This window comes from Onychostoma macrolepis, chromosome 21 (genome assembly GCF_012432095.1).
Source record: "Onychostoma macrolepis isolate SWU-2019 chromosome 21, ASM1243209v1, whole genome shotgun sequence".
NCBI lineage: Eukaryota > Metazoa > Chordata > Actinopteri > Cypriniformes > Cyprinidae > Onychostoma > Onychostoma macrolepis.
The window spans coordinates 21,006,522-21,033,099 of NC_081175.1; the positions used below are offsets into that span (position 1 = coordinate 21,006,522).

General features: G+C 37.2%; 1 protein-coding gene across 1 annotated transcript; it reads left to right on the top strand.

Moving 5' to 3' along the window:
* The first annotated feature begins 355 nt into the window (after nt 1-355).
* Nucleotides 356-26,098, top strand: pnpla7a (patatin-like phospholipase domain containing 7a). Its single transcript, XM_058758529.1, has 36 exons — nt 356-534; nt 940-986; nt 1,576-1,641; nt 4,145-4,232; nt 4,763-4,842; nt 5,181-5,269; nt 5,397-5,537; nt 5,662-5,821; nt 7,090-7,170; nt 7,253-7,381; nt 8,374-8,454; nt 9,535-9,676; nt 10,223-10,306; nt 10,419-10,504; nt 10,607-10,759; nt 10,860-10,937; nt 11,317-11,522; nt 12,345-12,476; nt 14,140-14,263; nt 15,600-15,713; nt 15,826-15,892; nt 16,057-16,206; nt 16,280-16,343; nt 17,576-17,744; nt 18,608-18,790; nt 19,693-19,811; nt 20,366-20,522; nt 21,335-21,451; nt 21,544-21,613; nt 21,701-21,817; nt 22,248-22,396; nt 22,912-23,064; nt 23,174-23,290; nt 23,379-23,463; nt 23,661-23,776; nt 24,701-26,098. The coding sequence occupies exons 2-36, from the start codon at nt 942-944 to the stop codon at nt 24,860-24,862; spliced, it is 4,074 nt and encodes a 1,357-aa protein (XP_058614512.1). The 5' UTR covers nt 356-534; nt 940-941; the 3' UTR covers nt 24,863-26,098.
* Nucleotides 26,099-26,578: the final 480 nt, after the last annotated feature.

Sequence of the window (26,578 nt, forward strand, 5' to 3'; positions counted from 1 at the left end):
GTCAAGCTAAGAGAACTTAGAGAAACTCAAATGTACACTGAACACTTTTCCTACAGTCAACAACACAAAACAGGTAGGCTGTTACAGTACATAATTAGTACTTAATAATATTATTAGGAAAGTTCCACATGCATGGTTTTAAATGAATGGTCTGGCTTGTTTTTTTGCGTTTTATGCACGGCATAATTTATCCACCACTTTTTATTAATATTATCTTATTATTAATATTATTATGTTATGTTGTTTTGCATGTAATAATGGAAGTTGAAAAAAAAAGTCAAACAACAGCAATCCTGATTGGCCCCTTGATGTTCCTTGTAGCCAATGAAATTGCACATCACTGCCACGTGAAGGACTGTCAAGGCAACAGCAGAGGTTTGATTTCATGGGGCGAAAAAGGGAGCTGTCAAAGTTTACAATGCAGTGAAATTTGTGTGGAAATGACAAGAAAATGACCCAGCCAGCAGTTGTGGCATGAATACACAATTTCAAACGGGATTATTTCAAGACCGGTCTTCAATTTCGCTGCCTTTAGTAAGTAAGATACTGTATGCTAGCTAATTAGCATACTACTCTTTCACGTATAAACCACCCGCTAAAGAGGCTTTTTTTGTAAGATATGCATGATTTATTTTAGATTTTTGTGCAACGTGTCTAAGCTAAAACAGAATTCAGCTGTTTCTATAAGTTCACGTTGTTGTTTACACTTTAAATATCAGTAACGCCCATAACACACATACATGTCATCCCTGCTTCAATAACAACATAAGTTATTGCAGCTTCATATTTAACTGACATGCTTGCTTTCCACAGGATTATTATAGGAAAATTCAGACGTTTTGACTGTTTTCTTGCGCTCAATCTGTCATTCAAAAAAAGTTCATGTTTTAAATACAACTAAATGCATTCTCCATAAACAGATTGATTTTGTGTTTTTAGAAATGGGAGAGAGTGAGAATAAGAATGAAGATCAGTGCATGTATCCTGTAAGTATCTCACTGTATCCAGTTTATGTCATTTTTTGTTGCAGCTGGATTGCTATGCATTTGAGTCAATCATTATCAGTGATTCAGTTTACATACTTTGTTGATTGTTTGTCCACTCACTGTTTATTAAAAATGTACAGTATGGTGTTCGGAAAATGACTACAAACAGGTTTGACATGAGGATGAGCAAGTAATGACAGTATTTTCAGTTTTGGCGAGGAATGTTGGATTAGTGGTTGAGCAGGTAGATCCTTTTTACTTTTACTTTTTCTTTTTTTTTGCAAGGGGAAGTGCTTTTGTGTTTTTGTGCAAGACCGGAAGCAGCTGAGCAAGCACCATGCTCTTTGAGTCTCGTTTGAGCTCAACTTTTAAGTCTGAATTTAAAAAATAAACATTATTTCAAAGAAACCCCACATGAGCTGTTTAATCAAATTGTATTGTTCTGTGGAACAAATGTAAATAGATTCTAAATACAAATATAAAATGGTGTTTTATCCAGGTTTTTTTTTTTTTTCCAAACCAAAACGTAGACATAATTGTGAGTGAGTCTGACTCCATTGAGTTTGTATATTGGTGTGTATTTCCTCAGGCTATTGGGAGTGAAATTCGTTCCCGTCTGCAGCAGTTTGTGGAGGAGAGGATGCAGACCACCATGGTACATAAACTCACCAATGTGTTCTCTGAATTAAAGGGATAGTTCACCCAAAAATGAAAATTCTCTCACCCTCGTGTCATTCCAAACCTTCATTCATCTTCAGAGCACAAATTAAGATATTTTTGATGAAATCCGTGAGCTTTCTTACCCTCCATAGACAGCAAGGGAACTGCCACGCCAAGGGAAATTAACACCTGCCAAATGCAAGTATATATTGCTGCAGCCCGGAGACCTCCAAGTGCTGCAAGTAGGTTGGGACAGCTCCAAGAGGGAGGGTAGGTTTAGGGCTGGGTTTGGTGTAGGGCATATTAACAAGGCCCAACCCCGACCTCCTTTTAGACCTATCTCACCAAATGCGGGTAAAAATCAGCTGTGGCGGGTAACGCCATCAAATCACTAGCCGATTTGGCGGGTTACTTTTCCTAAGTTATGTTCACTCATTAATTTCTTGGGGAAGTTCATGCAAGCCAAATCTGCGCAGGTTTAGCGCAAATACTGAACTAGTGAGACATTGTGACATTATCGAGTATATTGCAAAAACCGAACAAAACACACCTACACTCTGTAGGCACGCATACGCGACTATGTGATAAGTCTAGTGCGCGTGCGCATTTAGAGTGCGTTCTTTCACTGCAAGTTTCAGTCTATTAATATGCATTAAGAATGATCACATAATAAATTCAAGATAAGGGGGCAGAAAATGTATATATTTGTATCCATTCATTTAGTTTATCAATATCACACGAAGAGTGCCGTTTTTTCTTAAAAAATCAGCATGGTTACAAATGTGATTTTAAACACTAAGTTAATATCAAGAGACTTACGTTTTAGACACCATATTGGCAGTTTTTGCTCTATTTCGCCAACAAAAACCACAGCCACAGCGCTGTTTTGCGTCTCTGAGCAAAATGAGGCATTTCGTTCCTGAATGAATCAACCGTTTAAATGATTCGGTTCAGTCGCAATGACTCGCTTATTAACAGTGACTTGCTGCCACCTACTGGCGGTTTTAATTTTACATCTTTTCATTTTTAAAATAATTTCAGTATTCAGCATTTCATGTTTAAAATATAAAAACTTTGCATTTGTAACTGCAGGTTAAAGCATTCCATGTCCAAGCTGCATTAACATGTGAAAATAAATCTAAATGCCATAAACTTATGCAAAGATGAATTTTGTTGAGACTGATTTCTTTTGTTTAGTAACAGCCTAAATGTATTATTATTATAATTGATTGATTAAATGTAAGAATTTGACTCAAAAGTTGATGCACACTTTTAGAAAAAAATGGCTTTGTAAAGGTAAAAATACCATAAAAGGTTAAAATCAATTTAAACTTATTGGAAAAGATGAATTTCTATCACTGCTGTGAACTGACCACACAGAATATGAAGAATATTAAAAACTTTAGGAGTCAGCTGTCCACGGCAGTCCTTAAGATATCTGCACAATAACACACTCCGCAAACTATCGTCTAATTATCTTTATCGATAAAATTTCAGAAAATATTGAGATATTATTTTTTTGTCAATATCACACACCCTTAGTACTGACACAAAATGATTTGCAACGGTCGCTTTGTCACGTCCAGTGTAGACAGCCTCAAGCTGTTGGTTTATTTCTGTTTTTTTTGGCTAGTAGAAGTTATGAATTGCCAGTAACAAATTGGCTAGTGAGTGAAAAAGTTAATTTCAATCCCTGGTTGTCGTACTCTTGTGAATGGCAGCTTACTGACCCGCAAGAGAAGAAATCGTTGAATATAGTCGTTATTTTTGTTTTCTTTGTGCACCAAAAGTGTTCTCATTGCTTCAGAAAATAACGGTTGAACCACTGATGTCACATGGACTACCGTTGTCCTTACTACTTTTCTGTGCCTTGACCGTGGTAGTACCCTTGCTGTCTATGGAGGATCAGAAAGCTCTCGGATTTCATCAAAAATATCTTAATTTGTGTTCCGAAGATGAATGAAGGTCTTACGGGTTTGGAACGACATGAAGGTGAGTAATTAATGACAGAATTTTCATTTTTGGGCAAAGACCTATTCACACCAAGAACAATAGCAAATGCTGCAATTTTGTCATCTGCCACTTTAAAGTCAGGTGGATTCTGAATGGCTGTCAATGTTTTTATCTTTAATCAGTTGAAAGTTTTGAAAGTGATTCCAACTAGATTGTTTGTCTGTGTTATTGTTATAGTTCTATACTCTGGAAAGCTGTAGTTTCCATTGCAAGGGGACTGAATTGGACTGGCTCAGACCAGCTGTACAGATTATGTAACAAGTTACAGATGTTTAAATCATGTTTGGATTGAACGATACACCCATTTTAATGAGATGATTATTTCTTGCAGGATTTTTGCCAATATTATTTTCTCTGTTACTGAAAACATATTTTGATGACAGTGAAATCAAAAGTCCAGTAGTAGAGGATGATATTTATCAGTTTTCCTGTAATATCAGATAAATTCCCTTGTCTTACATTTCTGTGACTTTTGTCTGCTCCAGCTGACGGGTGTATTGATCGGTGCCGTGGTGGCTATGTGTCTGATAGGAATCTCTGTGCTTTTCCTCTACCGCAGATATAAACTGGCAAGTATGTGTCACTTCTGTGCCCAAAACAGATTCTTTCACACTGTTATTAGGGTTTAAGTCTAAAGAACTGTATGCTGGTTTGAGCATCATGTTTTTTTTACATTGCTGCTCAATTCTAATACTTGAGTAAGTGTCTTATGGTCATACCGTTAAAAATGTTGGGGTCAGTAAAAAAAAATTGTTAAACTTTTTTTTTTGAAAGATGCTCACCATGTTAGCATTTATTGAATCAAAAATACAGTAAAAACGGTAATATTGTGGAATATTATTAAAACTTTTTTTTTGTACAAACTTTCTATTTTAATATGTTGTAAAATATAATTTATTAATGTGAGGGTAAAGTTGCATTTTTACCAGCCATTACTCCAGTCTTTAGTGTCACATGATCTTTCAGAAATCAATATGCTGTTTATTTCTATATTGTATAATTATCAATGTTGAAAATGGTTGTGCTAAATAATAATAATTTGAATGGTAGTGTATGTCTAGCGTACTACTATTCTTTATGCATTTGCTTGTGTGTATTTTAAGATCAACAGGCTGGTGTTCCTCGCTATCGCTTCAGAAAAAGAGATAAAGTGCTCTTTTACGGCAGGAAAATCATGAGAAAGGTGGGTCACGTCTCACTGAAATCCATTTGCTTACCTGTGATTTGCACCCTGTTTTAGCTGGTGATTAATAATCACATTCACAGCAGTCTATTTGTGCTCCAAGATAGATAGCTGAGTGTTCAGACTCTGACTCTGTAGAGACTTGCTTCAGTACTCATTTGTAGGTGTAATTAAAACTGACATCAGCTGAAACTTCAGTCTTCCTCCACTGGAGGGCAGTATAGAGTGTGCTAAGTGGCATATGGTTGTCCTGTATGTGTGGCACGTGTATGACTAACAGCCTGATATTTTTATTTGCTCTCCATCCTCCACTTGATTTTTCTATTTCTATCTATCAGGTCCAGACCTTGTCCTCGACACCATCCTCCTCTTCGGTGTCTAAGCAGCGCTCTCGGAAGAGGCCTAAAGTTCTTAGTATAGCACGCAGGTATGTTTAGCTTCTCATACCTAATTTTTACAGAACATATGGCATCTCGTTTTATCGCCCACACAGTTTAATTCAGGAGCTGTCTGATCAGTGCTTCTTGTTTGACTCCTGCTATGATGTCATGCAGGATCTTGCGGATCAGGAAGGAGCCGCCCACTTTGCAGCCCAAAGAACCCCCTCCCTCTCTCCTGGAGGCGGATCTCACTGAATTTGACGTGCAGAACTCAAACCTGCCCTCAGAGGTGCTCTACATGCTCAAGAACGTCAGGTGAACACCTCTGACCCTGTGGGGTCCCGTGATCGCAGCTGAACTGCACACAAATCACATGATACTTTTTCAGTCTAATGGAATGTCTGGTGTTCATCTTAAGTTGAATGTTGATCCGTTTCAGGGTACTTGGTCATTTTGAGAAGCCTTTGTTTTTGGAGCTGTGTCGGCACATGGTGTTTGTGCAGCTGCAGGAGGGAGAGGGGCTGTTCAAGCCCGGGGATGATGACGACAGCATTTATGTGGTTCAGGATGGAAGGCTGGAGCTTTGCATTCATGAGTTTGTAAGGATGAGTTTTAGAAGAACTTTTAGAAGTAATCCATCATTATAGCAGTTGTTTAGAGAATGTCAATTGACTCGCTCAACCTCACGCACTTGACAATTTGCACACTACGCTTTACTACAGTTTAACTTCTTAATTAATCTCAGTTAAGGCTACATTTAACCCTAGGTTAAGAAATGTTTTGAAGTGAACACCACTTTTATTGTACTGTATAATTTTATATATATATATATGTATATGTGTGTGTTTTTAAATAAAAAAAATAATATTATTATTATTAATTAAATTGTATACATTTATTTTAAAAAAAAGTTTTTAAATTAGAAACACACACACACAATTATTAGAACACTACTATTTTCACCAGCTAAAAAATGGTTATAAGTGAGTTATTTCTATCTTTTACTGTAGTGTGTCAGTAGGAAATATTAGTTTACATTCATTTTGCCATTAATTGTAATAATCCAGTGAGGTTTTTTTTTTTGTTTGCACAAGGAGTCTGACAACAGCCAGTGCTCCACACAGAGATCTGATCTGATCATCATCAGTCTGTCTGGAATGACATGAAGAAACAGAACAAACTGAGACAGACTAAATCCAGAAGAACTCTGGCAACGTCTGCAAGATGCTTCAAGATGCTACCTGCAAACCTACCTGCAAGTGCACCTAGGGCAAAAGCTGCTTTAAACATAAAGGATGCTCACACCAAATGTTGATTTTATTTAGTTAATAGAAGTTAATTGATAAAAAAAAAAAAAAATCTATTTATGACATTATTTTTGACAGCATCCTCATTTTACAGCATTTTTATACAAGTGCCTAAAACTTTTAGCAGTACTGTAGCTTTGCAGGTAGGTTTCTTGAAGCAACTTGGAGATGTTGCCACAGTTCTTCTGGATTTAGTCTCAGCTTGTTTTATATACATATTCACACACATACTTAATATATATTTTATTAACACGGGTTTAAAAAGGCTGTGAGTGTTCTATTTTAAGTGTGAAAAGACAACTAATAAAATAGTGTTTTGTTGGGTTCAGTATCTTAGAAAATGGAAATGTTATGGGTTCGAACCCCACAGCAAATGATTTATGAACAATCACCATTATTTCCTTGATTAACCTCTGGTTACTTCACCTGGTGTGTCCCTGTAATAAATTCCCTGTAGGTCACTTTGAATAAGAAGTGTCAGCTAAATGGCAAATGAGTAATTAAACTTAGCGCCCTCCCCTAAAGTTATTATATTATCTTTCTGTATGTGTGTCTTTTAGGATGGCACAGAGCCTGTGGTGAAGGACGTGTTGCCCGGGGACAGCGTTCACAGTCTGCTCAGCATTCTAGACATCATTACAGTAAGTTCTCTGTCTGCTTTCCTGACGACTTATCCAGCTCCAGTGCACTGAGATTAATTTTGGATCTTCCCTTTTCCTCCAGGGTTATCCTGCTCCCTATAAAACTGTGTCTGCTCGGGCAGCGGTCAGGTCTACCATATTGCGTCTGCCTGCCTCAGCTTTCCAGTCAGTGTTTGAGAAATACCCAGAGACGCTAGTGAGAGTCATACAGGTACAAAGGGGCTCGAACTCTCGCATGGCTGTCTGTATCAATGTGACCTCTGTCTTACTGAACATCTGTCTCAACCACACTGTAATAATGAGCCATACTCTACACTTTTTTATTTATTTATTTTAAATCATGTTTTTTTTCCTACAAAGTGCACTTTTAAAGTTAATAAAGGTATCTTTATAGTTCTATATGAAAGCAAAATACACACCGTAGTTCTTCAGGGCAGCCAAGTAAGTGAATACTAGGGCTTCCAAAAAAAAAAAAATATGGAAAAATAAGCCAATAATTATTTTCATGTTATGATTAGTAGCCATTATATGGCCTATATTACAATTCAGTAGTACTACATATAAATTGTTGTTGTTGTTATTATTAACATTGGTGATAGTAATATTACAATTAAAATTCTATACAATTAAACTAAATTAATTAAAACTAAAGAAAACGTTAAAAGCTAAAATGGGGGTCATAAAGTCATTTTAAATGTTACAGGTCAATTTAGGCATCACAACTTTTATATAATATACAGTATGAAAAATTAATATTTGAATATTGCATTTAACAGTATTATTAAATTAGTAGTGCTTTTAACTTTGAGTGTTAGATGACTGAAAAGGTAATCTAAATGTTAAATTGGAGAAAATTAGCACAATTAAACATCCAATATTGCCTGATACTGGTAAATAATTAATAATATTAGTATAATATGCAATGTTGATGTTACTGATGCAGTTAAAGTGACAATTTTTGTATATTTTACATTCTTCATCAATGGTCTGGCTGCAGGGAACATAGTGATGTGAAAAGTTAGACTATGTCTACATTGCATGTCAAACATCTTTAGTTCAAAAGTTGTTTCCATGATACGGCTCATTTTACTGCATAGACACTGGCATATTATTTGTGAGACCGCAAACTGTTATTTACAGAAATAAGGATTGTCATTCATCTAAATGACTGTGTTAATTTGTGGCTTGTTTCTGTCTGTTTAGATAATCATGGTTCGTCTACAGAGAGTCACTTTCCTGGCACTTCACAACTACCTGGGACTGACGACCGAGCTTTTCAATCAGGTTGGTGAAAGAGTACACACGTACATCTCAGTATTATTACTTTTAGGATCACACACACACACACACGCACTCCATCACTTCTAAAATATGTGCTTTCCTCACACACACTCTCAGTGTTATTTCATGCTACGTTAATCCCCATCGGCATAATCACTCCTGTGCTGGAGCCGTAAAACTCAGCTAGATTGAATAACATGGATCATAAGACCATGGCTTTCATTTAAAGGACACTGACTTTAACACCCTCTGGGCGGAAATCTCCCATCAGCCATCACTGCATGTCACAGCACAACCCTACACACACGTAACTCTCCCCTCATAGCGCGGACAGGCCGAGGGAGTTGTTTTCTGTTTTGATTTAAGAAGTACTTTTGGCTTGCGCTGTGAATTTAAGTGCTCTCCCATCGGCTATAAATACAATTTAGTCCCAACAGCAGGCAAGGTTACGTGACAACACAGCATAAACTCAGTGCAGTTCTCACATTTATCGTTTTGTGATGTTCTGTTTACCTGGGTTCTGTTTTTCAAAAAAAGCAACTGAAGAGTTTAAGTGTAAAAATGAATGAGGTTCAATGGTAAAGAAGGATGTTTAAAAGGAAAAATCCTATATTAGGTTCTTTGAAGTGTTATAGTTATGTTACTGTTTGTTTCATATAGTTTTGAACCTTTTTAAGTATATTCAGTAAAAGATATGACTTCAATTTAATTTGTATGGCATTAGAAGACTTGAAATAAAGTGCCAAAGTCATTTAAACCAATTAAATTATACTTTTATGGTCTTTTTAGATACCGTTTGGTCATTTTGGATTAGTCAATAATTACAAGTTTCTAAAATAAGAAAAAAATTAATTAATCAACTTAGACACAAAAATTAAGCATCACTTCAATGACCCACAAATCATTATTATGAGTAATTAAGAGTCTGTGGTTTTTAACTAGTTCAGAGTTGTTTGAGTTGATCTTTCTATGGAGAAAGACATCAGGCAGTCAGTGGCTGTTACTTTAGACCAGTAAAATTGTTTTATGTGTGCTTGTAAGTGTCTATCTGAAGATTGTGTGTGTGTGTGTGTGTGTGTGTAGGAGAGACAAGCAGTGCCACTGTCTGCGGTCAACAGTGTGCTCACCGAGGGAAGTCCCAGCAGAGTCCCACGCAGACCCCACTTACAGACACAAACAGAAGACGAGCACCTGCAGGGCTCCAGAGAGAACTTGACAGACTCAGGTACACGTTTGTTTTTTGTCTATACTTTTGAGTTTGTTCTTTGCAGTGAATGAAGTCCAAATAGTTCACACATTGCTTTGAAGTGTGTGTGTCTGTGTATACAAATAAATTCAAATTTAATTTAATTCATTAATAAATCCTTCATAAATCCTCCATAAATGTTTCTTGAGCACTAAAGCCGCATATTAGGATAAGTATAATAAAAGTATAATTGTTTTTTTACAATATTATTTCACAATATTACTGTTTTTGCTGTGTTTTTTAATCAAATAAATGCAGCTTTGGTGAGCAGAAGAGACATTCAAATACATTAAAAAAACCATACCATCTTACAAATCCTTTAAAAACGCCTTTGCCTGAGTAAAACAAAACAAAAAAACTAAACTTTGCATTTGTGATATTGACTTTATTAATATTTTTGCTTAGTGTTTTTGTTAGATTTTGCTTTCAGTCTAAAGACAGTTTTCCTGAAGTCAGAAGGAGCTATTTTCACAGGAATATTGTTCATGGCTGTATTGCGAGTGATATAAATGTCTCATCACTTAGATGGAGGGCAAGCTGGTTCATATGAAAACACATCCACAGTCGCGCGGAGGTCTCGCTCGGTCTCAATGCCTGTAGAGAGCTCAGGTAACAGATAAGCTACCATCTGTCTATCCACTCTTATTCACTCCACACAGAAATGACACCTCTAGTACTAAACTCTGCAAACTAGATCTGGTTTCTATGTGTTTGTGTGCAGGAGTGGCAGGAAATGACCTGAACATGGCTTATGAACGGGCCCGAGTCACCATAGATGACCCTCCGTCCAGTTCTGTCATTCACAAGGTTTTTTTTCCTCCACCATTTCATCTCTCTCTCTCTCTCTCTCACCCTAAAGATCTCTACATATTAAAAAAACAAATGATCTTGATGTTTTATATTCTTCAGTCCATTTTGAAGAAGAGTGTGACCATGCAGCACGCTCCGTCCGCTGTGATTCACTACACAGACAATGCACCACACTCTGACGTTCCCCCTAGTAAAGTGGGTGCCATTTTCCAGGCCGCCAAGAAGGATCTGCTGGGGATTATTCCGCTGCAGGTCAAAATACATCTCCATTAGTGGGATATGAGTTTATGTATGTTTGGATTGATTTATGTGTTTGTGTTGAATATTTTTATTGGGCTGTGTGTGTGTCCAGGACCCAAGTTTGCTGGAGGGCAGAGTAACGCTCCATCAAGTTAAAGCTGGATCTATTGTAGCTCGCCAAGGAGATCAGGTCAGACATCACGCAGAAAGTGAATATGAAATGGCTAAAAACCCAGTGAGCTGAATGGCTGTTTGCTGCCAATATTTGTTCACAGACAACTTGCTAGCCAAAATAGGGACTGATTTGGGATGCTTTTCATTAACATATGATTACATAAGAATGCATTCAAAAAAAGGTATCTTACAAGGGGGCGTAATATTGTTGCCTAATTTTATGTCAACGTTTGCTTCAGGCTATGACCTGAGATGCTCAAAAATGCTGTCTAAACTGGCAGCTCACTAGATTTTGAAACCTAGCCAGTGAGAATAGCTAGACATTTCAGTGGATTTCTAATATGTTACTCTGTCCAAATGATTTGCTTGACTGGATGTGGGTGTGTGTCCCTCAGGATGTTAGTGTGCAGTTTGTGATCTCGGGCATGTTGCATGTGCACCAGAGGATGATTGACCGAGAGGTGGACACGTGTCTGTTCGTGGCTCACCCAGGAGAGCTGGTGGGTCAGCTGGCTGTACTGACGGGTGAGCCACTTATCTTCTCCGTACGGGCACATCGGGACTGCACCTTCCTGTCCATCTCGAAAACGCACTTCTATGAGTAGGTTTTCAGTCCACATTTCTAATGTTAATCTAGATTTTTAATCTGACATAACACTAATATTGAATTGTTTGGTGTCAGTAAGATTTTTTCAAGTAAATGCTGTTCTATTGAACTTTCTATGAAAAAAATAATCCTGAAAAAAATGTATTACATAAAATATTAAGCAGCACAACCGTTTTCAACTGTGGCAATAAGAAATGTTTTTGAGCCCCAAATTAGCATTTTAAAATGATTTCTGAAGGTTCCTGTGACACTGAAGCTGAAAATTCAGCTTTGTATATTCAAAATGATAAGCTGCAAAATATATTAAAATAGACAACAGTTATTTAAAATTGTAATAAAAAATCCACCCTTTGTCAGCATAATAGCCTCCTTTGGAAAAAAAAAAAAAATCTTACTGACCCCAAACTTTTAAATGGTCTGTCTGACTGATATGTAAAATGATCCATTAATTGATATGGCCATAATAGACTATTATAGAAAAAAAAAACTTGCGTTCAGATAATTGCTCTGTAACTGCTGTATAGAAAGCACAGAAGAAGCAGGAATTTAATCAGAATTTCTTTCTGGCCACAAGTAATAAGTCCTTTATGTCCAATGATTTTCTTTATAATTGGCTAATTTCTGTGCATGTGAAATGTCACCTGCACCAAGATATAATAGAATAATACATAATTATACGTTACTGTTTAATCCGAATTTAACTTGTTGTTGACATTGGCAGGCAAATAACGAACATAAACTCACTCTGGTTGCTGGTTTTAATGGTTCTCCAGCTGACATGTTGATACGCTTCCATATTTACGTGTGTGTTGTCAGGATCATGCGAGCTGAGCCCACGGTGGTGCTGAATGTGGCTCATACAGTTGTAAGAAGGATGTCACCTTTCGTCAGACAGATTGATTTTGCCCTTGACTGGATGGCTGTGGAGGCGGGCAGAGCTGTCTACAGGTCCACTTCATTTCCTCACATATTTACTGGTTACATTTTTTTTCACCCTATTTATTTTCTCTCAACCTTCAACCTCTTTATTGGTATAATTAAGTACCTAGGGCCAGTTTTACCAAACAGGGTAAATTAGTGTGAGAGTGCAATTCCAAAACAGCGCCATTGGGCATGGAAATTTCTGCGAGTGATTTACTAACAATGCGCAAATTAAAGAACACGGACGCAACATCTCATTTACATATCGACAAATTTGCAAATTAGACAATTACGCAAATTAGCGTAGTTGCAAATAAAGAATAAATAAATAAAGAAGCCACAATACATTGAAAAGAACCGGAGGACAAAAAAATTAATGTTTACTAGAAGTTTTTGATAGATTTGGTATTGCGTGACTCCTAGTTGAGGGTTCCAAGTCATTTTTTATTTCCTGAAGCAAGTTAAAAATATCATGGCTTGGCAAATGATATTTTCGGATAATGTGTTCTTCAGGCATTACAAATAAATTAATACATGTGGAAAAAACCCTCTCCCTTCTACCACACGCTCTCTGTTCTCTGCGGTGCCTCCTCTTAGCAACAATAATTGCAGCCATTTCAAGCGCAAAATAGTTTAAGACATGCTTTTTTGGGCGTTAAATAAAGGCGCAAATGCTAGTAATTTGACAAGCGCAAACGTTAGTAAAACGCATTGCGTGATTCATTTGAATACATTCCTCCCATAACTTTTGCGTCTGAAAGGGAAACTCCTACAAATGCATATTCAATAAAGTCAGGCGCAAAAATAACTGTGTCCATGCCTTTTCAGCACTAAATCGTCACTGCGCGTCTTTAGTAAATCCTGACTGTACAATTTTAACGCCAAAAGACGGTTAGGATGGGGTAAGCTGTTAGTAAAACTGGCCCTTAGTGTGCTACTTGGCCAAATGTAACCTTTTAATTAGCAGATATTAATTTTTTACTATTTCATCTGCATCCAGTTGCAGAAAATCTTACAATGAAGACCAACTCTTTATTTACTCCTTTGGTTTTGAAAATATACAGTACCATTCAAAAGTTTTTTTTTTTTTTTTTTTTTTTTTTTGAAAGAAATACTTTATTCAGCAAGGATGCATCAAAATGTAACAGCGCGTTACATTGAAATTGAAATTTTAAAATGTAAAACTAGGAATTATTTACATTTTAAAATATATTAAAAATATAAAACAGTTTTTATTGTAATAATATTTTGCAATACAAGTGTTTTTACCGTATTTTTAATCAAATTAATGCAGCTTTGCTGAATGTAAGAGACTTAAAAAAAAAAAAAAAAAAACTACTGATCTTAAACGTTTGAACAGTAGGGTGCATTTGATAAGCACCTATAAGTGTGTCATTTGCATGTCCTCATAGTTTTGGCCATGTAGTGTATATGTTAATATGAAATGTCCTTCATAACAGTTTTTTGGCTCTCCTGAGAGGAGCTCCCAGATAAACTCTATTGTTATGATTTTTTTCTCTCCTCTTCCTATGCTTCCTCTGTAAGAGATTTGGACAGAATACAATCTAATAAACTTGGCGATTTCTTTTCCTCTTCTGCCCCTCTGGCTGAGACAGATAAGCTTCCTCAGCATTTCATAAATCTTCTATGATAAATGACCTCATCCTTTCTCTCTCTTTTTCTCTCTCAGGCAGGGTGATAAGTCTGACAGTACTTTTATAGTGCTCAGCGGCCGCCTGCGTTCCGTCATCATGAAGGAGGATGGGAAAAAGGAGCTGACTGGAGAGTACGGTAGAGGAGATCTCATTGGAGTGGTGAGATATTCCACTTGCACAACATATATTGTAATACAATAACTTCTTGTCAAACTTATTCCTATCTCTCTCCTATTTAGCTCCTTTATTACCATAAAAGCAGTTATATTTAATCAAGGTTCTAAAGAGCTGTATAGTCACCAATCAGCGTCCGAGATCAGTTTTCATGATTGAGTTTCAAAACCTTTTATAACTTTAGATTTTTCTAAGATGACTCAAAGATGAATCAGATATTGTTCCATGTTACATAATGCTGCATATGTACTATATAGAAAGTAGCCCTATTGTATGTGCAGCATCTCCTAGAATAGCTTTGGTGACATTTACTGGCGTTGATGTATTCAGTAAATTTGTGCCACTTAATCAGGTGTGCATCAGAGAAAATAAACTCAGTATCTCCCAGGAGATCCCTCTCTCTCGTCATTCTAATGTTTTATTGTGATTGGCTGATGCTTTTTGCGTCTCTGTGGTGACGCCTATGCTGCTAAGAATACCTGTCCATGTTGATGCCATGGTTACATTGCTGAAAACAGCGGTGGTTCATTGTCCATGGACGTGAGTGATGTGAATGAAGGCCTGATTTGTAGATCCAAATTTAGTCTCAATCTACGTCATGGAGTTTTATTGGTGCTGATCTTTGCTCTTGTGTGAGCAAACATATCTTGTCTTAGTAACAGAAATATATGTCTAAATAGGGAGATAAATGATAATTCTCTCATTATTAAACCTGTATGATTTTCTTTTTTTGTGAATAACAAGTTTCAGTCTGTTCCTTGCTGAAAGCAGTTGTATGACTAGGATTAAAAAAAGATCATAGTGTTATTTTAGTATTATTTATCTACTATTATTTATTAGTATTTATTAATATTTTGAACTAGCTTTTATTTATTTTCTGTTTCAGTTTTTATTTTTCATTTTAGTTTAAGATTTAGTTATGTTGTTTTTGTGTTTTTTTTTTTTTTTAATATATAGCTTTTAATTTATTTTTATTTCAGTTTTAGTAATTTTACTACTTCCACCTGAACGTTTTATTGTGGTTAATAGCCAAGGCAACATTTTTCATTTTTGTTTCAATTTCTTTTAAGTTTAAGCTTTTCATGTAAAATTTTTACTTCATTTTATTTCAGATTTATTACACTTTTATTACAAACAATTTTGTAATAAAAGAGTTTCTATGAACAGCAATTTTTTTTTTTTTTTTTAAACAAATGTTTAAAATGTTTTTTTTTTTTTTTTTTTTAGGCAAATAAAGTTGTGAAGTTGTCTGATGTAATTGCTTCAAAGTCAATCAATACATGGTTTACATGCATTATTTTGTGTGTGTGTGTGAATGCAGGTGGAGGCTCTGACCCATCAGAACAGAGCAACTACTGTTCATGCTGTTCGGGACTCAGAACTGGCTAAACTACCTGAGGGCGCTCTCAGTTCCATCAAGAGGAAATTCCCACAGGTATGTCAGCTGCACTGCATTTGCTTTATAGCCAGAAACTGTGATGAGAGTTTCTCTGGTCTCTCTGTACCTGTATGAAGTCAGTTTTGTTCTCTTTATTTGATCTCATTAGGTAGTCACAAGGCTCATTCACCTGCTTGGACAGAAGATCCTCCAGCAAGTTAATGGACCTTTGACAGGTGTGTGTGTGTGTGTGTGTGTGTGTGTGTGTGTGTGTGCGCGCGCGCGTGCGTGTGTGTCTAAAACTATCAGTGTTCTGTCTTCATCTCCTGCATTAAAGGCCAAGGTTTCTAGACTGACTAAAGTGTAAACAACTGTTTTGTGTCTGTATTTTAACGTCCAGCTCGCAGTCTAGCTCTACACACACCTGGCAGTAAATGGGACGCGGGGAACCCTGCCTCAAACCTGGCCACCGTCACTGTGCTCCCGGTATCAGAGGAGGTTCCTCTGACTGCGTTCACCCTGGAACTTCAGCACGCGCTGTTAGCTATCGGTGAGGATGCTTTATTTATATAGGCTTTATATCAAAAAGATGAGAAGGTTTGAGTCAAATTTATGTCTTCCAGGCCCAACTCTTCTCTTGACTAGTGACATCATCAAACAGCGCCTCGGCTCCGCTGCGTTAGACAGGTACGGCATCAAAGTGTCATTAGATAATAGCTTGCAATGTTTCTATGGCATTAAATATTAGTTTATATAAACATGTGGCCACTCCAGCTATCAGATTATGTAAATTCACTGTTAATGCATGCTGATTTTTAGGAAGAGTGTGTTTTGGCTGCCTGAAAAACAACACCACACTCATCTTTTTTATTTTTACACATTAAAGTAGTCGTTTGATGAGCGAGATGAAAGCAGTTTTGTGATATGGAAATGAACACAATTAACCCCATAAATAAACAGTCTGCATGAGTCCTGTCCCTCTAACCCAGCATGAGATCTTCCTTTCTCCCTGTTGCTGATGTTTGTTTCTGTTGTGGTTTGAGTTTGGTGTTTTCTGTTACATTAAATTTTAAGTGCCGATACTGGCCTGGTTTCTGTCAAGAATATTGACAAGCTCTCATCCATCACATGTTTATTGTGATTTTTATTTTTAGCAGGCATTATTCCAGTCTTCAGCGTCACACGATCCTTCAGAAATCATTCTAATATGTTGATTTGGTGCTTAAGAAACATTTATAATAATTAATATTATTATTATCAAGGTTAAAAACGGTTGTTCTATTTAATTTTTGTGAAAACAGTTCAAAAGTACAGACACACAGGGATACTATCCACTTTAAACACTCCATATGCTTTGAAGAATTAATCAATTACCCTAAGGTTAACTACAGTACAGCAGATCCTTAAAACCATCCAAAAAACATCTGGAAAATCAAGGTAATAGTATCTGAAATCTAGGAAATGTAAACCATAGGAAAAGGTTAAAAAAAAATCTAGAAAATAATGGAAATGTGTATAATATATATTTCACATTTGAGTGCATCTACTTAAAATGTTGGAAAATCTCTATCCAGTAGTCACAAATGCTTAAAAGTCTTGGATGCGTCATGGATATTCATTGGTCAAAAGGTTGGGAACCTGCAGCTCTTCACATATTCCATAAATAAACAGCTAAAAGTTATTTGAATCATCAATAACTCACATTAGTCATTGCAGTCATAGTCTATGGTCTTACTCTCCAACTTAATCGTGGATGAATATACACAATTCTAACCTGACTCTTCGACTTTGACATGTTTATAAATGGCATAAGTTTAACAATATGGTTACATACATTTGTAGATATAGGGAACAAATCAGTTTATTTGCAGATACCATGAGAAGTAGCTGAAAATAGTCTCTCTCTCTCTCTACTCCAGTGTGCATGAGTACAGGTTGTCGAGTTGGCTGGGTCAGCAGGAAGACATCCACCGCATAGTCCTATATCAGACAGATGTGTCACTCACACCATGGACTCAGCGCTGCATCAGACAGGCCGATTGCATCATCATCGTGGGACTGGGAGAGCAGGACCCAGCCGTGGGAGAGGTATGATGGTGTTACATCATCACACAGTGAAAAAAGCTTACATGAACTGGTGCTAAACTTCACTAACCAAGATTCAGAGTTGTGGCTACTTCCACTGGAAATAGAATTTTTAATATAAAAGCTCTTCCGACTCAAACAAAATGGGTTTCAAAGCCCGTAATTTATCATTCGCTCAGGATGGCAGGTACTTTTATAGGTTGAGCCCAAAAATATTAAGTTGTTTGAACCATAACACACTGAGCTAAAAATGGCCCCTACTCTTCTGTACTGTAAGTCACCGCTGAACTGCTCTGATCACAGGCAGTAATAAACCATGTTGGCGGGACTCCAGTTGAACTGCAGGACTTAATCAGTTCTTTTCCTAGAGAGTGAGAGATTAATCACTTACATGCAGGAGGGAGAGCGGGTTTAGATATCCAGGGGTTTCGACGGTCAGACCTGTGCATTTGAAGTTGGATCAGAGGTCTGGAGTAGAGCAACATCCCTATTGATCATAAATCCTGCTGGCTTTAAAGGATACGGCCACTATAGCGCTGCTCTTTGAATCAGGGACTCAAAGCTCAGATGTTTTAAACAAGTCTGAATTGGTTAATTGTATTCACATGAAAAGAGTTGAGAGAGGACGTGGTTGTTCTCTTAAACGCACACCGGCCCGTCCCAATCAATAATTACTCTTTAGAACAAAATGACCTTCTGAAAGAAATGGATATATTTCTATTACATTTATGGATTAGGTCTGCATTCAGTGTGTTCCATTAAAGAAAATTATTTTATTATTATAATGCATTTGGACAGAGTGTTGTCTAGTTTTGAAAGGATGATATTCAGACATCTCTTTGTCTGTCTGTCTCTTTGTCTCCCAGTTGGAACGTATGTTAGAGGGGAGTGCGGTGAGAGCGCAGAAACAGCTGGTGTTGTTGCACCGTGAGGATGGCCCTCCTCCCAAAGGAACAGCCGAATGGCTCAACATGCGGAGCTGGATCTCCAGGCACCTTCACCTGTCCTGCCCCCGAAGGGTCTTCTCCAAGAGGAGCCTGCCAAAATTGGTGCAGCACTCAATATTACATCATGGTTTCATTGAAATTATTTTATTTTATGTTATACACCATTTTTCCACAGACCCGCTTGAGTGAAGAAAAAATGACTGTCAGACACTCTTGATATTCCTGTCAAGTTTCCCAAGCTGCTGCTGGTGTGTCCTTGAGCTCCACTGACTTATGTCATGGCAAGTCTTAGACTTGTTCAGGATATAACAAGAAAAGAAACCACAAAGTAGAACCAATTACAGACAAATCTTTAACAAAGACCTTGAAGAAATAAAACTGGTTTCTTTTCGATCCGCTTCATAGCTGAGATGGGAATAAAGACAATTACAATTTTTATGAATGACAACAAAACAATGTTATCAATAAAATTACATTGTTCTAGCTTAAGTTCTTAATAGTAAATGTTTTTTTCCCCCAATAGTAGCTATCACCTCGAGTTGGGTTGGCAGCTCTATTAATGGCTTGAGAATGTCTGACTCGAGACCAAGGTCATGTGAGATTGATTTCATATGATTTCATGAGCTTAATTTCACAGTATTTTTTGGAGAGATTGGCAAATGGAGAGCATTTCCAATGCCAGGATCCACCACTGATGATGATAATTTTTTATTATGAAATGGGATTCTGTAGTAATAGCCATTTTTTGTTTTAGACAGTTTTACAAGTCATCTATACTCTTTTCAGACTTTTCATAACTTGTTATTTTTCAGTCAGTTACTGAAATACATAGATTGTTCTAATTTGAATCTGAAGAGTGCAATTGCTGATTGATTAACTGCTAGTTGGTCAGAGTCAAACTAGTCCTTAAGATACAGTCTTAACATAGTGACGAAGCTCATATAACCAGCCTCTGATTTTTGGCATAGTGTTGTTCTAAGTTCCTGCGGCAATTGTGTTTTCAGAGAGAAATGTACCAGCGTGTGTTCCAGAAACCTGCCGATCGACACTCTGATTTCTCGCGTTTGGCCCGTGTTCTTACGGGCAACGCCATTGCGCTGGTGCTGGGAGGCGGAGGAGCCAGGTATTCACTTTTTACACCTTGTAAAAACCAAAAATAAAACTATGAAAGTGAAGGAAAAACACCTCCACTATTTTGAATGCAGTTTCTCACTCCCACTCTTGTTGACACTACTGTGGCATTTTCAGTTAAAAGCCCTTTACCACCCCCTCTCAGGCTTTGTTTGACCTCTTTCCTCTGTTGCTCTCTTTCTGTCAATTTAATTTTTTCTGACAACTTCTGTTTGTCTATTGTCTTTTTCGTGGTTGGCAGGAGGTGTTTAAAGGTTGGTTGCTATTTTCTCCCTTCATTCCTTTGTTTAGTAACCTGTGATTGATTCTGCGTACAGTTTTAACTCAGCCCAGTTTCCTTTAGGGTAGAAAACCCCTATAGAGCTGTTCAAAAAGAGAACAACACAATGCTCGTTTCGAGTTCTCAATTTTAATAAAGCCATATTTGAGCATCGTAATTCTTTTGGACCAATAGAACAGAACGAGAAAGGTTATGTATTGATTGACCTTGTATCACTGGGTTTATTTGCCCCCTCACTCCCTTCTTCACATCTTTCTTCCTTTCAGGGGCTGTTCTCAGGTGGGCATCATTCGAGCATTGAGTGAGGCAGGAATCCCCATTGATCTGGTGGGCGGCACCTCTATTGGATCCATGATGGGCGCACTGTATGCAGAGGACCGCAGTTACAGCAGGATGAAGATCAGAGCCAGAGAGTGGGCAATGGTGAGAAACCAGTCTAATGTAAAACACTCAAAATCCTGAGATGAACGTGGTGCTACTTTTAAATGCAACCTAGTGCTCACCAAAAAATATAAACCAAGCACATGTTTTCTTTTCATTTTTTTTCTATTCCCTTTTCAATATTCTTTATCCTTTTTCCCTTTTTCTTTCTTTTGTATTGTTCTCTGTTCCTTTTTCCATTTCAGATTTCCCCTCTTTTTCTTTTCTTCATTCGTATTCTTTTTTTTTTGTAATTTCCTTTACTTTTATCATTTTTTTCCCTATTCTTTTTTCTTTTCTTTTTAAATTTTTAAATTTTTTAGTTTTACTGTTCTTTCCCTTTCCCTTTTCATATTCTTCATTATTTTTTCCAATCTTTTTTCACTGTTTTGTTTTACTACTCATTTTTAATTCAGTTGCTCATTTACTTTACCCATTTCTACTTACCCATTTCTTTCTTTTCTATTAATTTTTTCCCTTTCTTTTCGTCACATCTTTTTAATTACTTTTCCTATTCTTTTTTTATTTATTTTCTGTTTTCTGTTCCTTTTTCTATTCTTTTTTTGTTTTCCTATTTATTTTCCTTTTAATTTGTATTTCATCTTATCCATTTTCATTTTCTTTCCTCCTTGTGTATTCTTTTTTCTTCATATTTTACTATTCCTTTTCTTGTTCCCTTCGCTTTTTCTATTGATTTTCATTCTTCTTCTTTTTTTTTATTATTCCAATCCGTTGCTTCATTTTTCTTTCAATTTTAAAAGCCACTTAAATTAGACACAAAAAAGCTAACTTTGTTCCCCTTTCCTCCTCTGCAGGAAATGACATCAGTGTTTAAGAAAGTGCTGGACTTGACCTACCCTGTCACTTCAATGTTTTCCGGTGCTTCATTTAACTCTAGCATTAATGGAGTCTTCAAGGACAAACAGATAGAGGTAGGAAAATGGCTCTTTTTGGCTCAAAAAATCCTACACTGGATCACAATCTGCCAAATTCAGCAGCTTAAATGTGTTTGGCTTGTTTACAGGATCTCTGGATCCCATATTTCAACATCACCACGGACATCACTGCCTCCACAATGAGAGTGCACACTGATGGTCGGTACTGTTACATACTCCACCTCCATTGATGAGCCTCTGCTTAATGAGGATAAATGTCTGACGTTTCCTGTCCCTCCATCTCAGGCTCCCTGTGGAGGTATGTGCGTGCCAGCATGTCTCTTTCTGGTTACCTGCCACCACTGTGTGATCCAAAAGATGGACACCTGCTCATGGACGGAGGCTACATCAACAACCTTCCAGGTGTGTAGTAGGACATTAGCTTCCCACAGTAAAACCTCTTTAGCGCCTGACAGTCAAATCCCAATATACCATGACAAACACACTATTTTGAAGATGCAAATCTGCTAAAATAATGTAGCCAATTATCTATTGGCATAAAGTCTGGACCAAGATTATTTGGCTCATTCTGGCCAAGGGACCGCCCACTTAGACAGGAAAGATCTGTCTGGGGGAGGGTTCTAAAATAATAAAACTTTTGTGAAACTCTGAGCCATTTTTGTGTGCAATTTGCATCTGACATTCAGTGAATAGACTGTGGGCGGACCTGAGTGTGCCATCTATGGCTCAGTCTACTGAGTTTATCAGATATGAAGAATTGGGTAATTTTGATCTTTTTGCAATAATGGAGGTTCATTGTTGCTGAGGGTGTTGTCTTCTCTTCCTGTTTCAGCGGATGTGGCACGCTCCATGGGTGCCAAAGTGGTTATTGCTATCGATGTAGGCAGCCAAGATGAAACCAACCTCACCAACTACGGGGACGCCCTTTCTGGCTGGTGGCTGCTATGGAAACGGCTTAACCCACTGGTTGAGAAAGTCAAGGTGAGGGAGACATTAGCCAAGTGTAATGTTTACTTAATTAGTTGTGTTTTCTAAGGCAAACATCACCATTACTATTGCTCATACTTGTATCAAAGGTGCGGCCACATTTGCTGTGCATCATACTTCACTCCACTATTAACAATAGACAATGGACCTTTTTTGCCTGCAAAATTTTGCTTATATGACCGCACCTTAAGTGTCAACTTTTAATGGTTATTAAACGTTGACACACAAGACTTGCATCATCAAATGAATGATACTGCAAATGGACAAGAGGTATGTTATTACAATAAGCTATTGTATTTATGATTTATACCCGACAGATGATAAACGGCAAAAATATCCCATAGATTTGCATTAAAAGGGGAACCTGAGCCATATTTAGAATGTTATTAACTAGCAATCACACAGAAAACATTTGTGTCAACCACTTTTGCATGCACATACACTTAAATTTTCTTTCGAAAATGTTAAAATCTATTCTTTTTTAATTCAAGTTGTTGTGACTGTTTCAGGTGTTGAACATGACTGAGATCCAGGCCCGGCTGGCTTATGTGTGTTCAGTGAGACAGCTTGAATCTGTTAAGAATAGCGACTACTGTGAATACATCCGTCCTCCCATCGACAGATACCGCACACTTGAGTTTGGCAAGTTCGATGAGATCAGCGTGAGTTTTATCTCCTTTGCTTTTTTACCTTCTACGCTCTAAATATTCAGTCTTTGTTCTATGCTTATATTGTTTTTGGTTGGCCTCATGTGTTTGTGTGCACATATAGGAAGTGGGCCACCAGCATGGGAAGACAGTGTTTGATGTGTGGTGCAGGAGTGGCGTGGTGGAGAAGATGATGAAGGACAGACATCAAGAGGAATTCCACAAAACGCAGAGCAACAATGTGAGCCTGGATCACCTGAAAGAGAGACTATTGAATTGTAATGTGTGTTGAAACGGTTCCTCACTTCAATTTACTGTTGTTTCTGCAGTTGGTGACCTGTCCAAATGCTTCCTTCACTGATCTGGCTGAGATAGTCTCACGGATTGAGCCAGTCAAACCAGCTCTTGTGGATGGTAAATCAATGTTAAACCTCATAAATGTACCTTTTAAATGCACATTTGGCAATTGTTTTCTGGGATTTTTGGCATCAATTCCCAGCATATTGATCTGTTTTTGGCTTCTGCTTAGTTGGATGTCATTTAGTGTTGTTTGATTTGTGTACTAACATCATTAGGCTAATGGGTCGGAAATATCTCCATCTTTCCCACAGATGAATCGGACTATCACACTGACTATGAAGAGGAGATGGCAGAGAGCGCTCTGTCAGACATTGAGCTTTACAACCACTTCAGTGAGCACACAGAGGAGGAACTGACTGCAGACACTGTAAGTCTCACATACACATGCAGACTTAAAGGGACATCATGTCAACCTTGTCTTGCACCAAAACAGTTCTAATTTAAATGAACATTATCATTTTTCACCCTTGCACTCTGATTCCAGTAAATTATGCAGCTATGGTTTACCATTATTTGACTTATCTAATCATACATTTTTATCATTTTATTTCTTTTAGATCCACTTTCAATGTTAGTGATGGTTTCCTAAATCAGTCATTTATTTAGAACTTCCACCTTCACTCTGAAGTTACAGTAGAAATGCTACTGTATCTTTAAGACTTCTGTATGTGAACAGGCATAGTTCACACAGACATTGCAATGTAAACATGGTGAACTTACAGTATGTTAATATATGCATCACAGTGACAATTTCTAAATGACCTGTTTGGGGTCAGTAAGATATTTATTTATTTTACATTTATTCAACGAGGAAACTTTAAATATATCAAAAGTGACAGTAAAGACATTTATAATGTGTCAGAAGATTTCTGTTGCAAATAAATTTTTCTGAAAGAATCCTGAAAAAAATGCATGATATTAAGCAGCACAACTGTTTTCAACATGGATAATAAGAAATATTTCTTGAGCACCAAATCAGCATATTGGAATGAATTCTGATGGATCATGTTACTCTGAAGAATGGAGTACTGGCTAATGTCACAGGAATAAATTACGTAAAATGTATTAATAGTGAGAAAGGTTCTTTTAAATTCTAATATTTCACTATTACTGTTTTACTGTATTTTGAGCAAATAAATGCAGCCTTGGTGAGCATAAAAGACTTATTTTAAAAACAATAAATTGTACTGACCTCAAACTTTTGAAAGTTTATGTCTACATTGTGCATCAAATGAGAAAAAGCCCTATAAAATCTTAAAACTAAACTGATTGATTGATTGCTTATGCCCAGGATGAAGAATTCGAGAGGTCTCGCAGGCAAAGTGTGCGTTCTGACATGGAAAACCTAGGGCCCGTGTCCTCAAAAACACCACAAACCTCCAGTCCCAACAGTCCTCCAAACCTCCACAGCCGAAAAGCACAAGGATTGAAACCCCTCGATCCCGACCACTGACCCAGATATCAGCATGGCAGTGAACAAACACTGACACTCCTGTGATTTGGGGTTTGGATTTCTGTACACATTCCAGTCACACCAAGTACATCCAGGCCTTGAGGAGCAGGAACACAGTATTTTGTGTATTTACACAAGCCTTTTTCCCCTCTCATACAAAAATCCAAAGAAAACATCTATTGCACTGGAAGTTTAAGATGGACATGCTGGGTAACATGGCATGGGGTTGAAATAACACCTGGCCTTGCATCTGAGCAGTAACTCGAGACGATCCAAGAGTGTCTGTGAAGTTTCATGCTGACTTTTAACTCTTTTGATTGCCAAGTGTTATCTTTACTCTGTCTTGAATTACCAGTTAGTCAATAGAGGAGGAAATTCAACGATTAAGACAATCAGCTAAAACATTGTCTTTACAAACTGTTAGATTGGATTGCATGTTCAGTAGATTTTTTTTCATTTGTCAATGAAAGTAGCAGAAAAGAGCGAAATAATGATTTAGAGTTAAAAAAAAAAAAGAAAGTGATATTGAATGTAGAGTACTCTATTTATAAGCTCGGATGTCTGATTATTTGACTTTTTGTTTCATTTAAACCCTGAAAGACCGTTTGGCAAGTCGATTTTTCCCACAGCTTGGCTGTTTCATGCAGGTCAGCGACTCCTAGCTCATGATCTACGGACAGTTGAGTGATCGAGTGACCAGTGTCGTATATCATACCGAATGTGTCTGATGAGTTAATCGTGCCTCTAGCTGCATGTAATCAAACAATACAACTCAGAAAAGCAAGCCTATCAATGCAATATTTTTTATATTTTTAGTTTTTGTTGTGAAAAATTGCCGTATGATACCTGTAGTGCCTTTTAACCTTAATACTAGCCATACAAGACAATGGGAGTATGATAATGGTCCACAAATATATTAACAGTCTAACCACAATGCCAGTATTGATTAATATGTATGTTCAAATGAGGTATCATTTGAGTTTTGATTGTGGCACCATGACTGACATTAATTTGGAGATTTGTGGTCATGCCAGTCTTCCGGAACAATTATAATGCTTTGTGCCAATAGTGTCACTTAAATCAGTTGTAACAAAAGAAAGCACTTATATTGTTAGAAACCACAATATGGGCATCTGAAAAAACAAATGAGAATATGCAATTGTCTTCGAATGATGGGAGAATCTAGTGTCATGCGTCTTAAAATGCTGATTCCTAATAAACTGCATTTTGCATTTGTCTTTTGAGTTCTAGTGTTCAAAGACTGCTGAAGCTTTTGAAATATTTGTTTATTTGCATATTTGTTACATAATGCAGGCCGGCTCACGTTTACTCTGTCTGCTGTACGCTGCACTCCAGGAGCCATGTGTGCCCGGCAGTAATTATGAGGATGAATTATGGGATTCGGCTGTAAGTCTATGGTTTTTCTGCTTAATGGAGACGCTGCCGTATTCAATCATTGTTCGGTGCCAACTATGAGCAAAACAGCCTCAGCAGGCCACTGCACGTGAGATTTAATGCACTCAGACATGCAATGAAGACAAAACACTTCCGAATGAGTTTTGTGAAGTGAGAACTAGAAGATGATCACACATGATGAACTTATGCATCACATGCACTGAGGTGTGCAGCTTTTTTTAAAATGTTGCTTTAATTTTGTAATATGCTGCTTTACCACAGGAATAAATTACATTTTAGAATATAAAATAGTCATTTTGA

Coding starts and splice junctions, on each gene's coding strand:
- pnpla7a (XM_058758529.1), top strand. CDS start 942: ATGGGAGAGAGTGAGAATAAGAATGAAGATCAGTGCATGTATCCT. Junction 16,207..16,279: donor GCACGCGCTGTTAGCTATCG/GTGAGGATGCTT, acceptor TATGTCTTCCAG/GCCCAACTCTTCTCTTGACT. Junction 22,397..22,911: donor CACTGGTTGAGAAAGTCAAG/GTGAGGGAGACA, acceptor TGACTGTTTCAG/GTGTTGAACATGACTGAGAT.